Here is an 18,133-nt window from a genome sequence, read left to right as displayed (position 1 = left end):
GTACAAGAAGTAATAGTTATAAGTAAAATCATCCAAACAAGCTTCACAAATTCTGCGAGTATTTCACACTTAGGACCACAGTTTTCTCCACTTAAATATTTGTAGATGTCTAACAAGTTGGCAGCTTCCTCTTTCTTCATTCTGCACAGATCTCGATACTTGTCCCTATACAATGTTAGCTTGTCTTTATCAGTATCTGCCACAAACAACTGCAGGGTACGATCAGCACCAGTTTGACCAATAGCAAAAGCCTCAAGTTGTGGAATAAGTTCCAGAACTGTTCAGTCAAATCTACAATTTAGCACAGCTGCAGTCACATCAATTATTTCAAAAAATATTTGTCTGCACATTTGCCCCGGTGTTTGATATGCATGAGGATCACTGCCTTCCTCGTAATGTTTTAGCATCTTCCTTTTTCTATGCAAAATGGTTACTCAATGTTAAGTTTCTCTGTTTTCCTAATGGTTTCATTCCACACCTCAAAAAATATATCCCCCGTGAAGCTAAACTTCCAGACAAAAACAATGTTTTGATTTCTTGGTATGACAATGGCTTTTTCTGAAAAGAAGGAAGTTGCTCAATCCTGCCGAAAACTGAAATTAACATTGCCTGGGAAAAAGAAATCTGAGTTAATGCAGTTTTGAAAAATATCCACTAGCATTCCCACCAACTTCGCTTTTTACTTCTGACACATCATCCAATAATTGTAACAGAATGTCATAACTACATTTCAATGACTTTATTGATTGTACCGACACACCACTTCATAAGACAGAATGGCTGCAAAGTTCAGTCTGAACGTTCTTTTACAACATCTCCATTTTTTTTCTTGTAGCGATTGAAACACTGCTAGCACCTTTGGCAAATGTCTTACAAATGGTATTAATTCATGAAGAATCACCAGAAAATTTTACACATAACTAATACCTTACATCGCATGTTGTACTACCAAATTCAAATTATGTGCTGAACAATGAACAAATATAGCTCACGGTTCCAACCGAGTAATCCTACTTTGTAATCATGTTAAATGTCAACTGGCATTGCTCACACCATTATAACATTACCCACGACAGCACTTTATGTCAAGGGATAAATGTCTTATGACATCCTGGATGATTTCAGACAATGTCCTAGAACTTGTTGCAGCTACTTCTTGAAGCCCACAAAAACTCCTTCAACCTGAAGATTTTTATTGACATATCTGAAACATATGGATAGTTGTTCCATCACTGATACATTGGAAGTCTCATCTAAAGTAAGAGAAAAGTATAATGCCTCCTTAACATATTTCACAATGTTTTGCTGTACATTGCTGGATAATAACGAGACAATTTCATTCAGTACATCATGAGAAACCCACTCATATGCAGCAGCCAAGATTTCAAGTCAGTAGCATTTTCTGCTCTATGTAACAACTGATTAATTTTTGATGCTTCATCGGTGTGATCACGAATTGTTATTCCTTGCTGACTTAGAAATTGGAGGGATGTTGTCATCTTTAATATTGTCCTGCATGTGAATTTCTCATATCTTCTAATTTGTGTGTCGAGGTAAGGGATGACACATTGGTAACTTGTCTTGTAGTTGCCACAGCAGTCACAGATGAATGGTGAAGTGTATATTTTTCATGAACTCTTAAACATTCAATTGCCTTTTGCTCCTGGTAAAATCCATTTTGATCAAATGCATTACACAAATCCCTGTCTGCAGAAGTAGCAGTTTTTGACGGAAGCACTATACTAGAATCAAAAGAATTTTTACACACACTACAGAATGCTGTGTAAGATAAAATTCTTCTGGGCCTCTGAGTGCACTTTCAATCTATAAAATTGTTTGACATTTCAGCCACTGTTACAAGAGGCCTTTCTCATGTTTGTGCTAAGCTGATTGCTTAACAAATCAATGATGTATATGCTTGAATAATTACTAAATCTTTTAAGTGTTTAAAGAATCTTTTGGGCTTTGGAAGAACATTTATAAACAAGAGTGGGTTCAGTGCCAGTCTCTGGGGATTTGCATTTTATATCCCCCAATACCAGTTTAATTACATTCCAATGAGAATATTATCAGTTTCACCATCTTGTTCCTGTCACATCATTCTAGTTTATGATGTATTATTCTGTGTTCCATATAAGTCAAGACATTAGAAAGCTCACTGAACATACCCTGAAGTTTCTCTTCTTGTTTAGCTCTGCCATGACTTTCCCATTGCCACTGAGAGATAAAAAAACCAAATTTTACTAAAAGATAAAATATCAAATGTATACAAAATAAATGGTACCAAGCAGAAGTGTTTTAAATACGACTGTATATATGATTATAAGGACTGTTTAGAATCTCTTCACAAATGAACAAACTACATCAGCAAGAACTACATAAGAACACTGGAACATTACAAACAGCACTTACTTCCAGAAAACACACACACAATGCTTACTTTACTGTAACACATCCTTTACATTCAGCAATTAGCCAGAGGTGTTTTTCTATCCATATGCAATATGTAAAAAATATGAATGCTTACAATGTTCTCGGTTTCCTCTAGTCCCAAATTTAGTTCTGGTTTCTTCTTGGACTCTGAGTTTACTAATTGAGCTTCACGAATCTGAAAAGAAAGCGAAAACAAAATCTTAGTTACAAATGTTTATATCTTTCTGCACATATTACATAGCTCTCAGTATTTTCTTATGCATATCATCCACTATCCACTGATTCTGATCTCTTATGTAAGAAAATTTAATGAATCTAATTTTCTGATGAGGTGTTCTAATGTATATCAATATGATTTAATCTCCATTCTCAAGATTCTTTGCAAAAAATCATTCACTTCTTTCCTACACAGCATACATAATAGTATTATATGAGGGTGATTTGAAAAGTTCTTGGAATCACTATGAGAGGTCAGCACTAGCACAAGTTGTTCACATGATATTCATTGGACTGTTGCCTGTTAACACGTGCCACATCAGTGCTCTTGGAAGAGAACTGTGGCAGTGATGTTCCCGTGTAGTGATTTGCGAAGATGGGAAAAAAAAAAGGTTGAGCAGTGATTAAGTACTTCATAAAGAAATGTATGAAAGCAAAGAACATTCACGGTGATTTCCACAACACACTGGGGGACTCTGCTCCTTCATATCCGACTACTGCCAAGTGGACAAATGAATTTAAATTTCCCCACAGTGGTTGGCCAAGATGTGTCACTACTCCGGAAATCATAGGAGAAGTGCACAATATAGTCATGGAAGACCGCTGATTGAAAGTGTGTGAAACTGCTCATGCTTGCCAGATGTCATGTGCAAAGGTATATCACATTTTAACTGAAGAACCGAGAATGAAAAAATTATCTGAAAGATGGGTGCTGTTACTCTTGATGATGAATCAAATGCATGCTGTCACCATGGCAAAATTACACAGACTGAGGTATGAATTGTTGCCACACCTGCCATATTAGCTTAATATGGCTCCATCAGACTTCCATCTCTTCTGAAAATGAAAATTTTGTATGCGGAGAAAGATTCGCTTCAAACAAAGAATTGATAGCTGGAGCTGACAACTATTTTGCAGACCTGGAGGAAGCTAATTTTCGAGATGAGATCAAGGCACTCTAACATCATTGGACTAAGTGCATTAATCAACAAGGAGACTACACTGAAAACTAAAAAAGTTTCAGTGATGTAAGTACTTTTTTTCTATTCTGTTCCGAGAACTTTTCAAACCGCACTTGTAGTATACGGCATAAGCAACATGTTGCTCTTTGGCATACTGAATTTGCCTATGAATGATACAACATTCTTCTTTTGATCTTCTATCTTCTGTACCAGTCCTTCCCTTAATGATCATATACTCCATGAGAAAGGTGTTCTGGTAGTCATTTCTTCATTTCTTCAACAAATGAGTTATAGTCTTTATTGTTCACAATATGAGAGTATGTTTGCTAAAAGCATGTCGCTACAGATTCATAATGCAGCAGCTATATGGAACAGCATCTTACCTTAAAACCTTCACACAACTTCTGATGTGAACAGTAATGGCTTTTTAATCCTTTCTTGTGGTACTCCCAAAGTAACTTTATGATCTGACTATTTTGCATCCTTAACATATTCACTGCTATACGCAAAACTTGAGGATCGTAGCAATGTTGCAATGTGATGCCTCTTTCTATGCTGAATACAGCTGATTTTTACAATTTTCATTGTTTCATGTTCCAGCCTTTGGACTGGCACTTGGAGTTAGGTTACGGTTTTTACATTATTTATGCCACTTATTGACGTCCATAACAATACTACAGTCTCTCAGGAAACTGTAAAGATGTAGAACTGACAGAAATGGCAGAACATATATTGAAACATCGTCTGTCAGCAAAATTAAATTCTGTCGTAAGTACTGATACAGACGTGGCTACATAATCATTTACTGTATATTGACATGGCACAATTGGCTTTAGAGTAAATTATAAAGCATGGCAAGAGTCTGACTAGTGCTGAAGTGAAATGAACCTCATGTTCCATCATAGATAAATGAGAAACAAGCATATATATCAAAAAAGCTACAGCAGGTCAACAATACCAGAGGCACTTCCCACTAACTTGCTGTAGTAACCAACTGAGGACATGGTGTGCTTCAACTACTGTGGCACTCCACCACAGTCAACAGATCAATAATGAAGTGCTGACTCAATAAACTGCTTTTGTTTATCCAAGATGGTAAAAAATAAGTTTTTAGGGTACACAGCAATGCCCTTTTATAAATGTAATGTCACAACCCCCTCATTGTGCACTCTAACAGTAAGGTGCTTTTTTCCTTAAAGTTTCCCATCTACCATCATTTTAAGACAATATATACAGGATTTATCCTAATTAATGGCAGAAGTGCACAGAATTGAAAGTACATGATTCTAGATGAAAAAAGTCTCAGTACGTACAGTTGTTGTTGTTGTTGTTGTTGTTGTTGTCGTCGTCTTCAGTCCTGAGATTGGATTGATGCAGCTCTCCATGCTACTCTATCCTGTGTAAGCTTCTTCATCTCCCAGTACCTACTGCAACCTACATCCTTCTGAATCTGCTTGGTGTATTCATCTCTTGGTCTCCCTCTACGATTTCTACCCTCCACGCTGCCCTGCAATACTAAATTGGTGATCCCTTGATGCCTCAGAACATGGCCTACCAACCGGTCCCTTCTTCTTGTCAAGTTGTGCCACAAGCTACTCTTCTCCCCTATTCTATTCAATACCTCCTCATTAGTTATCTGATCTACCCATCTAATCTTCAGCGTTCTTCTGTAGCACCACATTTCGAAACCTTCTATTCTCTCCCTGTCCAAACTATTTATCGTCCATGTTTCACTTCCATACATGGCTACACTCCATACAAATACTTTCAGAAATGACTTCCTGACACTTAATTCAATACTCGATGTTAACAAATTTCTCTTCTTCAGAAACGCTTTCCTTCCCATTGCCAGTCTACATTTTATATCCTCTCTACTTCGACCATCATCAGTTATTTTGCTTCCCAAATATCAAACCACCTTTACTACTGTAAGTGTCTCATTTCCTAATCTAATTCCCTCAGCATCGCCCGATTTAATTCGACTACATTCCATTATCCTCGTTTTGCTTTTGTTGATGTTCATCTTATATCCTCCCTTCAACACACCATCCATTCCGTTTAACTGCTCTTCCAAGTCCTTTGCTGTCCCTGACAGAATTACAATGTCATCGGCGAACCTCAAAAAGTTTTTATTTCTTCTCCATGGATTTTAATACCTACTCTGAACTTTCTTTTGTTTCCTTCACTGCTTGCTCAATATACAGATTGAACATCGGGGAAAGGCTACAACCCTGTCTAACTCCCTCCCAACCACTGCTTCCCTTTCATGTCCCTCGACTCTTATAACTGCCATTTGATTTCTATACAAATCTTAAATAGCCTTTCGCTCCCTATATTTTACCCCTGCCACCTTCAGAATTTGAAAGAGAGTATTCCAGTCAACGTTGTCAAAAGCTTTCTCTAAGTCTACAAACGCTAGAAACGTAGGCTTGCCTTTCCTTACTCTAGCTTCTAAGATAAGCCATAGGGTCAGTATTGCCCCACGTGTTCCAATATTTCTATGGAATCCAAACTGATCTTCCCCAAGGTCAGCTTCTACTAATTTTTCCATTCGTCTGTAAAGAATTCGCGTTAGTATTTTGCCGCCATGACTTATTAAACTGACATTTCAGTAATTTTCACATCTGTCAGCACCTGCTTTCTTTGAGATTGGGATTATTATATTCTTCTTGAAGTCTGAGGCTATTTCGCCTGTCTCATACATCTTTCTCCCCAGATGGTAGAGTTTTGTCAGGACTGGCTCTCCCAAGGCTGTCAGTAGTTGTAATGGAATGTTGTCTACTCCCGGGGCCTTGTTTTGCCTCAGGTCTTTCAGTGCTCTGTCGAACTCTTCACGCAGTATCATATCTCCCATTTCATCTTCATCTACATCCTCTTCCATTTCCATAATATTGTCCTCAAGTACATCGCCCTTGTATAGACCCTCTATATACTCCTTCCACCTTTCTGCTTTCCCTTCTTTGCTTAGAACTGGGTTTCCATCTGAGCTCTTGATATTCATACAAGTGGTTTTCTTTTCTCCAAAGGTCTCTTTAATTTTCCTGTAGGCAGTATCTATCTTACCCCTAGTGATATATGCCTCTACATCCTTACATTTATCCTCTAGCCATACCTGCTTAGCCATTTTGCACTTCCCGTCGATCTCTTTTTTGAGACATTTGTATTCCTTTTTGCCTGCTTCATTTACTGCATTTTTATATGTTCTCCTTTCATCAATTAAATTCAATATTTCTTCTGTTACCCAAGGATTTCTACTAACCCTCATCTTTTTACCTACTTGATCCTCTGCTGCCTTCACTACTTCATCCCTCAAAGCTACCCATTCTTCTTCTACTGTATTTCTTTCCCCCATTCCTGCCATTTGTTCCCTTACGCTCTCCCTGATACTGTGTACAACCTCTGGTTCTTTCAGTTTATCCAGGTCCCATCTCCTTAAATTCCCACCTTTTTGCAGTTTCTTCAGTATTAATCTACAGTTCATAACCAATAGATTGTGGTCAGAGTCCACATCTGCCCCAGGAAATGTCTTACAATTTAAAACCTGGTTCCTAAATCTCTGTCTTACTATTATGTAGTCTATCTGATACCTTTTAGTATCTCCAGGGTTCTTCCATGTATACAACCTTCTGTCATGATTCTTGAACTAAGTGTTAGCTATGATTAAGTTATGCTCTGCACAAAATTCTACCAGGCGACTTCCTCTTTCATTTCTTATCGCCAATCCATATTCACCTACTACGTTTCCTTCTCTCCCTTTTCCTACTACCGAATTCCAGTCACCCATGACTATTAAATTTTCATCTCCCTTCACTATCTGAATAATTTCTTTTATTTCATCATACATTTCTTCAACTTCTTCGTCATCTGCAGAGCTAGTTGGCATATAAACTTGTACTACTGTAGTAGCGTGGGCTTCGTGTCTATCTTGACCACAATAATGCGTTCACTATGCTGTTTGTTACCCACATTCCTATTTTTTTATTCATTATTAAACCTACTCCTGCATTACCCCTATTTGACTTTGTATTTATAAACCTGTATTCGCCTGACCAGAAGTCTTGTTCCTCCTGCCACCGATCCCTAATTCCCACTATATCTAACTTTAACCTATCCAATTCCCTTTTTAAATTTTCTAACCTACCTGCCTGATTAAGGGATCTGACATTCCACACTCCGATCCGTAGGACGCCAGTTTTCTTTCTCCTGATAACGACGTCGTCCAGAGTAGTCCCCACCCGGAGATCCGAATGGGGGACTATTTTACCACCGGAATATTTTACCCAAGAGGACGCCATGATCATTAACCATACAGTAAAGCTGCATGCCCTCGGGAAAAATTACGGCTGTAGTTTCCCCTTGCTTTCAACCATTCACAGTACCAGGACAGCAAGGCCGTTTTGGTTAATGTTGCAAAGGCCAGATCAGTCAATCATCCAGACTGTTGCCCCTGCAACTACTGAAAAGGCTGCTGCCCCTCTTCAGGAACCACACATTTGTCTGGCCTCTCAACAGATACCCCTCCGTTGTGGTTGCACCTACAGTACGGCTATCTGTATCGCTGAGGCATGCAGGCCTCCCCACCAATGGCAAGGTCCATGGTTCATGGAGGGTACAGATAAACAAATTATTTGCAAGATGATTGCATCTTCAGGGTTACCCACCACTACCAATATGATTGCGATACGCAGTCTTTCTTTACATTTTTGAGACATGGAGTTGTAAATGAAATGGATACAACAGTATAGTATAGTCCCACTCAGGTCAGTAGTTTGCAGAGCATCAGCTGTGTTGTACGAGTGTTGGTGGTTACGTAGAACATTACAGTAATGAGGAGTATGCTGATATGCCTTTTGTGTACCATAGGGATAACACCAATGCACAGGAATCTACTTGTTTGTATCAAGGATCATATGCTGCCCAAAGGCACCCTGAGGGTCAAATGTTTACAAGGCTACATGAATGCCTCCAAGAAACTGGGAGCTTTGGACATGCTGCGGAAGCATGTAGGCCTACACAAGTTACACCTGCGCTTGAAGACATTGTGAAGGAAACATTCAAACACACTCCATGAATCTTGTCAAGGATACTTGCCACACACATTCCTGGAATGAGTCACAGTCATGTTTGAGGAATAATCCATTGTAATATACCCGTACCTCCTCCAACAATTTCACAGTCTTAGTGACACAAACTTTGACCCTAGACTATCCTTCCATCACTGCCTGCAACAACAAGTTGTAGGCAACCACACATTTCACAATAACACATTGTTAACAGTTAAAAACTGTTTCACTCATTATGGTGTGTTTAATTATCACATTCTAATGCTTGGAGTCATCTAGGCTCTAACCCACATGCTGTGCATGAGTCTCCATATCTGCAATGTTTCTCACTGAATGTGTGGTTAGGGATACTTAGTGGTGGTTGCACATGTTGCCAAACAAATCTAATGGATGGAATTTCTGTGGCATCATCTTGCTGGCTTGCTTGCAGATGTTCCCTTAAAGCCATGCCAGAGGATTTACTATATGCATGATGGAGCACGTGCATGTTTTGCTGCTATGGTGAGAAGACATCTCATGTGCCCATATGGCTGAAGATGGTTTGCGCAAGGAGGACCTGTACAGTGGACTCCAAGCTCATCGGATCTGAACCCCATAGATTCCCGAGTTTGGAACCAACTTAAAAATTTAATGTATGACACTACAGTTAACACAGTTGAAGAATTGGAGCAAAGACTTCTCAATGCTTGTCAAGAAATTCAAAGTAATCCAGCTGTGTTTGAAAGGAATCAAAATTAATGGCAGTGGTGGGTACATGCTTGAATCTGGGTACAAGGATGACGCATTGGACAACTCCTCTGATTAGGAGTAGTCGTGTAACTTTTATGTTTATTCAAACCACCTGCACTTCCGACAGTTTTTCTAATAACCTTTCTTAATGCTGTACAGTGTTGTTAGATTCTCTTAACTTTGATTACATTTAAACAGAGCTCATGATTATCACACAAACAGTTCATTTCCAGACCTACCTTTACTTAGATTTTTTTCTTCTAGTACCATGTACTTTCAACTGTATGCATTTATGACACTAATTACGATACACCCCATATAAATACCCCTTGCTTTCATCCTAATCTCCAAAATTACTTCAATTGCCTCAATGAACTATTCGTTTTGGCTGTTGCATTTTCCTAAAAATTTCTTTACCTGTCACTATCATAGTTGCCCATTAGTCTTGTTCATCTCTTCCTCGGCCTCATCTTCAAGCATCAGCTATTTTGCTGTTCAAATAGTAAAATGCAATACCATTAATTTCAGTGTTTGAACGGACATGGTTTTATACAGCAGCGTAGAATTTCTTGGCACTTTAGAAAACGAAACTCATGAGGAAAAAAACACGTTTTGGAAAGATCTTTGATGTGCAGCAACATGTACGCTGCATATTTTCATATTACAAAACTATAAACTCGAATTTCGCCAACAGGAAAAGTTAATGGTTTAAGTTAATATACATAGTGTTTTTACAAGAAAAGCAAAGCTTTTGCATATAATATTTGTCTCCAAGATTAATAAGCTACAAGAGAAGCTACGCTTTCACATACAATGTTGATTTGTTTAGCACGTTACACTTAAGATACATCACAGAAATACGTCAGTAAAATTTTTAATACCAACATAAACTCTTATCTACTGGGCTCGAAATTCTACTAGATGGCTCATCATCAAAGAATTGATTTTTAATGAGAGCAAACGCTCTGCGATTTAAGAAATCCATCATACATTCTGGCACATAGTTCATCTTACATAAAAGGAAATTTACTTTGAAAATAATGCTTTTCGAACCACAATTCGCAATATTTCCCCGCGACCTATTAGAAATAGATTCATTTCAGCAGTTGCCAGAGAGCGCCAGACAAGAGGCATCACCATGCTTGCATGGCTACGGTGATATAGGAAGCCCCTATGTTCGTACGTGTAAAACATTAGAAGATCTTTCTTACATTTTGTCATAAAAGAAACAAAACATCAGAGGATACTCCATGAGTGTTGGAATTTCATGAACCATACTAAAATGCATAGTTAGCCTTAAAGCACACATTAGTACATCCTGCTTCCCATGGACTTAGACCTTGACCCGATATTAAGCTTTTCGGTGTGATTTTGGGGACATAAATTCCATACGTGCTAGAACATGAAAACGCGCACTTGAAATGCACCAAACAGTTGAAACTAGCCAATAGTGAGGAATTAAACACTTTGTTTCAAATAAATTTACTGCTTCAGTAGTAAAGCTTAATAAAAGCCAAATTTCTTTGGCAAATCGACAAAAATAACTATTATTCTGCAAGGCAATTAATGCTTGACTGTCAGAAAGGTGGAAATAAAATAAAATCTGAAACTAGTAACACATTTTAGCCTTCCGTAATTATGTATTTTAATTCACTTGGTAACTCCCAGCCACAGAAATCCATCTTGTTTTTTTCCATTTGACGTGAGAGCAGTAAATGAAGAGGAAACAGAAAAATCACTAAATGTAAACACAGGTCACGTGGAGAGTACCCACCCTCCTCCCCCCTCCCCCCAACCTTAACTCAAGACTGCTCTTCGCATCAGAATATCAATATATTTTTTTAAAAAAAAAAAAAAGAATTTTCAAAAATAAGTTCATTTTTAGCGCACATCTTTTTGAAGAGTCTGATTCATAAAATATATATCTTCGAGGAAATGTTAGAGATGTTATTTGGTCTTAATGCCACAACTCTTCAAACATTCTCATACCACACGCCACTGTATTTCACTCTGTGGAACTCAAACTTTTATATTTTGTAACGGATGCCATCAAATTATTTCAGGACAGTGGAAATTAAAATGTCCTGTAGTGCCTCTCCTGCTCCCAGTCTTCCGATTTGACATCCTGCCCCTCTTTAAAAAATAAATAAATAAATATAGGATACCTAAAACCAGTAAAGACAAGAGACATTCGAGACAGTACACATTTCTTCAGTCATTGGGTCGTAGCGATTTTTCTCTCTGATCTTGCTACAGCTTTACACGACATGCTTTCCCGTCTGCGAAAGAACTATTACCTCATCAAAGTTCGTCAAACCTTTTGCTACATGAAAACTTGAAATGTCGTCGTCTAATATCAAAAAAGCTGTTAATACAAATAGTACCCAAGACTGTTGTGGTTTCTCGATCTGATTAAGTCTATTTTGCCATGGTGTGCTGGATAAAACAAAATAGTCCTTTCTAATATTGCAGCAATTTTAACACACACCAAATATGCGAGACTGTTTCAGCAATAATGATCATTTTTATAGTATGACAATACAGGGCTATTACAAATGATTGAAGCGATTTCATAAATTCACTGTAGCTCCATTCATTGACATATGGTCACAACACACTACAGATACGTAGAAAAACTCAAAGTTTTGTTCGGCTGAAGCCGCACTTCAGGTTTCTGCCGCCAGAGCGCTCGAGAGCGCAGCGAGACAAAATGGCGACAGGAGCCGACAAAGCGTATGTTGTGATTGAAATGCACTCACATTAGTCAGTCATAACAGTGCAATGACACTTCAGGACGAAGTTCAACAAAGATCCACCAACTGCTAACTCCATTCGGTGATGGTATGCGCAGTTTAAAGATTCTGGATGCCTGCAGTGAGCGAAGAAACGGTTGAACGCGTGCGGGCAAGTTTCACGTGTAGCCTGCGGAAGTCGACGAATAAAGCAAGCCGGGAGCTAAACGTACCACAGCCGACGGTTTGGAAAATCTTACGGAAAAGTTTAAAGCAGAAGCCTTACCGTTTACAATTGCTACAAGCCCTGACACCTGATGACAAAGTCAAACGCTTTGAATTTTCGGCATGGTTGCAACAGCTCATGGAAGAGGATGCGTTCAGTGCGAAACTTGTTTTCAGTGATGAAGTAACATTTTTTCTTAATGGTGAAGTGAACAGGCACAATGTGCGAATCTGGGCGGTAGAGAATCCTCACACATTCGTTCAGCAAATTCACAATTCACCAAAAGTTAACGTGTTTTGTGCAATCTCACGGTTTAAAGTTTATGGCCCCTTTTTCTTCTGCGAAAAAAAAACATTACAGAACACTTGTATCTGGACATGCTGGAAAATTAGCTCATGCCACAACTGGAGACCGACAGCGCCTACTTCATCTTTCAACAGGATGGTGCTCCACTGCACTTCCATCATGGTGTTCAGCATTTCTTAAACAGGAGATTGGAAAACCGATGGATCGGTCGTGGTGGAGATCATGATCAGCAGTTCATGTCATGGCCTCCACGCTCTCCCGACTTAACCCCATGCGATTTCTTTCTGTGGGGTTATGTGAAAGATTCGGTGTTTAAACCTCCTCTACCAAGAAACGTGCCACAACTGCGAGCTCGCATCAACGATGCTTTCGAACTCATTGATGGGGACATGCTGCGCCGAGTGTGGGAGGAACTTTATTATCGGCTTGATGTCTGCCGAATCACTAAAGGGGCACATATCGAACATTTGTGAATGCCTAAAATAACTTTTTGAGTTTTTGTATGTGTGTGCAAAGCATTGTGAAAATATCTCAAACAATAAAGTTATCGTAGAGCTGTGAAATCGCTTCAATCATTTGTAATAACCCTGTATAATTCACAAATTACCACTACGAAATACCTATTTGGCCTACTACAATCAAAAAGCTTTATGTTAGGAAAAGATATGCTCCAGATTCTCATGCACCAGACCGAAAAGTAGTACAACAAAATTTTTGTATAAATTTGGAATCGTCATATTCTTCCATAATTTGTGTGATGTTCCCCGTTTCTTCTCCTTCCTCGTTCTAACAAACAATCCTGTCATCACTAATTCTGTAACTATTCCTACCACTGTCAAACCTCATTCTCTGGTTAACTTTACTAACCCTGACACAATCATCAGTTTAGTTATCCAGCGATTATTCTCCGGTTAGCCGTTATTATGTGTTCATACAATGCGTTTTCCGCACTACTCCCAGAATGGAACTTAAGCGGCTGCTAGCCGGGGACAACAACTGGCCATGTCTAGTATAGCAATCTGGCCAAAAATTTTCTGTCAGAATTTCATTTTCTTGGATACACTGAGAAGATAATAGATAATCTTTTTTGCTTGTTATTCCTGTTAGTAGTTTATTTCCACTCTTGTAGTCTGATTCTATGGATTTCGCTAGTAATTATAACAATGCTGAACATTTGCAAACTGAGTCAACCACATAAACAAGCAGCAATTGGCATGTCCCAGTTCGGATTTATTCCGCTCAGCTCGTATAGCCCCGTCCCGTTTTGCCTCCAGGAAAGTTCAAGTTTAGATGCAACAAGGATTCCTCTGGCAGAGACATCACGTACACTATGCACACATTCAAAAATCAATTTATAATTCATTTGGAAATCAACTTAGAATGTGTTTAAAAATGTCGAAAAACTAGCAGGGGTGCACTTCAAAATCATATGAATAATCAATAGACCGATGTGTGCTGGATACTAGGTGCTTTGTAAAATAAGGTTTTTTCCCTCAATAATATGAATTTGCCCCCTCCTCTCGAAATTGCCACCTGGTTCAGATACCGCAGTTTGCTGCCCCCCCTCCCCACCCCTGCCAATAGATCCGGGCCTGCTGCGCACGCGTGAATCTGGCAGGTTGGGCACACCAGTGAAATTTTTCTGGGTAGCCCATATGGCTGGTTACTGCTACTGCTGCTTACACAGCCAACAGCCACATATCTGTAGCCAAAGGCAGGAGAAGGTATTACTCATACACGACTCAACTGGGCGTCTGCATGAGCCCGCTCGTAAATGCTTAAATGAATCTAATGTAAACAGTTGTGACGTCACACCCATCAGAGGCAATTTGTTGTTATGAAGCATTGCAGTGTCTTCCTAAAGCCTTTGACACATTTTTCTGTAGGCAGATGCTTGTACGTGCACTGTGTTTTTTATACGGTGCACTTCCTTTGCAATTTAAGTTTTATTTTCTTTTTTCCCTCGTTCGTGTTTTAATGCTGCAATATTATTCTGCGCTAGCGGGATACAGTAGTATCCTTTGTTAGGAGTATCGGCTCTTACCAGTGAAAATTACAAAAATTTAACTGAAAACTAAAACAGAAAATTCCCGGAATTCTAAAAAATTCCTGGGTTTTTCCCAGTTTTCCCCCAGATGAAAAAATTCCCGAGTTCTTCCCGGATCTCCGGGTTGTCTCAGATGATATACTCCATGCTCAAGTACGATTTGTAGAATATCCGTGTAGATGTATATTCTTTCATCATCCATGGACCTATTCGGTACATATATCTGTGGTACCTCTTACTTCTGTGTCTATTTTGGATACACTAAGGCACTGAATACACTGTTCATAGCAGTTCTTAGTATTACATCTACTCCTGTAGATATGCTCGTTTCTGTTCATTAGATTTATTCAGCTGACTAGAGCTCTGTTCATCCTTCCATCACATTTTAGCCTATCCATTTCTGTTTTTATATTCTGTTACCAGTCTATGTGATGAAGGGATCCAACATTTCATCCTCTGACATGCAGAATGACAGATTTCTTTTACCTAATGGCAACATCAATAGCCCCCTACTGCAACTCCAGAGACCTGAATGTAGTGTACCTTACACCTGGAATATTTTGCCCCTTATGTGGTTGTGCAGCTTTTTGTAACATAAATAGTCATGCTGGGTGTTGCTAACACCCCAAATAAAAGCAGCTATAATGAAATTGTTGTGCAGCATATCACTGACATGAATATATTTACTTCACAAATTTTTGCCTATTTAGAATGTTATCTCCCAGTACATTATCGTTTTATTTAATAATACTTTAGTATAAAATTGGGTTATTTGAAACATAAGTAATAATTCCCATTTTTTTACAATAATTTGTTTAATTATTTCTGTTATTCTTCATACTGCATTACAAGTATAAGATATTATACATACAATTAAACATTGGTTCAGTCAACTCATACAAACATTTTATGAAATCAGTCACTATCACTGGCTGCAAGGGGTGTGTTATTGTAACACTTTTCACACACATTTCTCATGTGCTTTACACACAACTTTTAAACATTGAGCACAGTGCAATTTAACTTTTGTGTCTTTACTCCGAGGGCAAACTGTGCGGTGCCTAGGCTTAAGTATTCTTTGTTCAGAAGGTGGTGTATTGTTGCTGTCTTCAATTCTCGCCATTTTAGCAGCTTTCTGTCTAACTTGTTTAGGCGGGGCGTGAGTGGCTGCTCTTTTGCACGCTATGGGATTCACTAATGACCTTCCGACATCACGTAAAAATGTTCTTCGGGAAATCCTCTCATTGTTGTTATTTGCTTACATAGGTGTTAGTGCAAGCAATGTCAATCATTTGGAAAAATAGGGCAAGTGGCCAGCGTCTAGTTTTTCTTGAGATTGAATACGAAACGCACATTTCATCTATTGTGTCCATACCTGTTTTGGTCTCATTGTACAATGTTATAATTTCTGGTTTCTTTTCCTCCACTGTATTAGTGCCAATGGCACTGTCATGATGCAAAGATGAAAGGAGAATAACGTTTTTTTTTCTGTTCTTTGGTACATATGAAACTATTGTGATATCCTTTCTGAATCCAAAAAGGCTGCTTCTAAGTTCACGACCTCTTGTGCAAACAAATTCTGGAGGGAGCTCCCTCTTATTCTTTCTAAGTGTTCCTACTACTGTAAGTTTCTTTTTCAGGAGCTCTTCAGCCAGTGGTATGGAACAAAACCAGTTGTCCAGTGTCACATTGAGTCCTGTACTTTCGATAGGTCATACAAAACTATTTACTATCTCCTTAGGACAGTGCAAAGGGACCATCTGGCTGTTTCCTAACATAGATGTCTTGCATCACATAAGGTGAAAATTTTCAAATCATGTTTCACAGGCTTGCTAGGTATATACTGTCAAAAACTGATTTTGCCTCTACATGCAACCAGTTGTTCATCTACTGCCGTATATTCAGACACAGTATTATTACTGAAACAGATTGACATGAATAATTCAAACACTTCTCTGAATGCAGCTAGGTGATCAAGTTCACTATGCTGTAATCTGTCTCGAATATTATCGAATCTCAAACAGTGCAACAAGATATTAAAGTGCCGTAAACTCATTGTTGCACAAAATACTGCAATTCCAAAACCATTTTCATCCCATCAGTCCTCCAGATTTTGGTGTCCCGCTCTGTAATGCCCAGCCAGTATAAACAGACCCACAAGAGATTTCATTTCTTCCTCATTTGTTGGTTTGGCATAGTGGTCTCTTGTGAAATTTGATGCAATGTGTTGTATGCAAATTTTTGTGCAGGATGTAATCATTCTAATTATTATGTCATTTATACAAATTAATATCGGAAAACAGTCCACAGCAGTTTTCGCAGATTTTGCGATAGCTTTCACACCAGAGAGATGAATAATGAGGTCTACACTTCTAGTTCTTACGTTGCAACTAGGGCAACTTTTCATCCATTTTGTAACCTTATGTCTTCCAATAAAAAATCATGTTTCCTTTCATTATCCACTCTACTTACTTGCAGTTTCAGTTCCAAGTTGTCTTCATCCTCCATTTCCATGTCAACATGATGAGAGAGAACTTCACAACTGTGTTTCTTCCTGTTCCTCTCCCCCTCTTTCAAAAGTTTTGTGTAAGACTTTTTCCAGAAGCTTCTGCACTCTATCTTGTTCTATTTCATAACGAACCATAGCTGTTTTAACTGCACAGAGCGACAAAATGCAAGCAGCTGCTACAGAACGCAACTGTGCACTTTCTCGTGGCATGGCAACATAAAGAGTCGCACGGGGTTCTGACAACATTCCAAGGCACATTATTGTGTGTTTTCTTGGAACTTGCACTCTCATTGTAGATTCTATTGTTACTCAAAGCTTTCATATTCCATCCTAGAAAGGTACTGAAGAACATGATGTTATACTCCTATCCAATATGTAATAATCCATTGATAAGGATGGTGGGTGTTCTGAACACCCCATGCGACCGCTTAAGGGTTACCTAAGAGGATGCCATTGTCATCAAAGCATACATTACAGCTGCACATTCTCAGGAAATATAATGGCTGTAGCTTTTCTTTGCTTGTGCTATTCAAATCAACAACATAGCACAATCATGTTGGCTAATAAGGCCAGATACCTATCATTTAGTTTATTGCCCTTGCAGCTTCTGTAGAGGCCGTTGTCCATCTTTCAGAACTGTATATTAGTCTGGCCTCTTTACAGGTTTCTTCTCTCACCTGGCCTAACATGGGGCATTCCAGCATGCAGAAAACACTGAGACAGAGCCTGTATATGTTTCCAAACAAAATCCAAAGCCATGAGGCCACACCTGTACAAACTATGTGACAGACAGCTCACTTTGCAAAATACATTCTCATGATGACTGATAATGAAGAATTTGATGTCTGCATCTGGTTCATAGATGAAGCACACTCACACATAAGTGGAGTCTTGAATAAACAGAACTGGT

The 18,133-nt window shown here is 38.7% G+C and overlaps 1 protein-coding gene across 4 annotated transcripts in view; it reads right to left on the bottom strand.

Annotated features, from left to right (window-relative positions):
* LOC124720127 (zinc finger protein 99-like) overlaps positions 1–18,133 on the bottom strand; it is a 258,728-nt gene that overhangs the window by 213,404 nt on the left and 27,191 nt on the right. For 3 of the 4 annotated variants that reach the window (XR_007006073.1, XM_047245423.1, XM_047245425.1), the window contains exon 3: positions 2,528–2,608. Coding sequence is in view for 3 of the 4 variants with exons in the window: in XM_047245423.1 (XP_047101379.1) it covers positions 2,528–2,608 (81 nt within the window). In the remaining variant the exon portion in view is untranslated. Of the gene's footprint in view, positions 1–2,168; positions 2,218–2,527; positions 2,609–18,133 lie in introns of all 4 variants that reach the window. The other variant, XM_047245424.1, reaches the window with a different exon arrangement.

This window comes from Schistocerca piceifrons, chromosome 11 (genome assembly GCF_021461385.2).
Source record: "Schistocerca piceifrons isolate TAMUIC-IGC-003096 chromosome 11, iqSchPice1.1, whole genome shotgun sequence".
In the NCBI taxonomy this organism is placed as follows: Eukaryota; Metazoa; Arthropoda; class Insecta; order Orthoptera; family Acrididae; genus Schistocerca; species Schistocerca piceifrons.
Note: the sequence above shows the minus strand (reverse complement) of the source record. Positions and strands in the feature narration are given on the sequence as shown.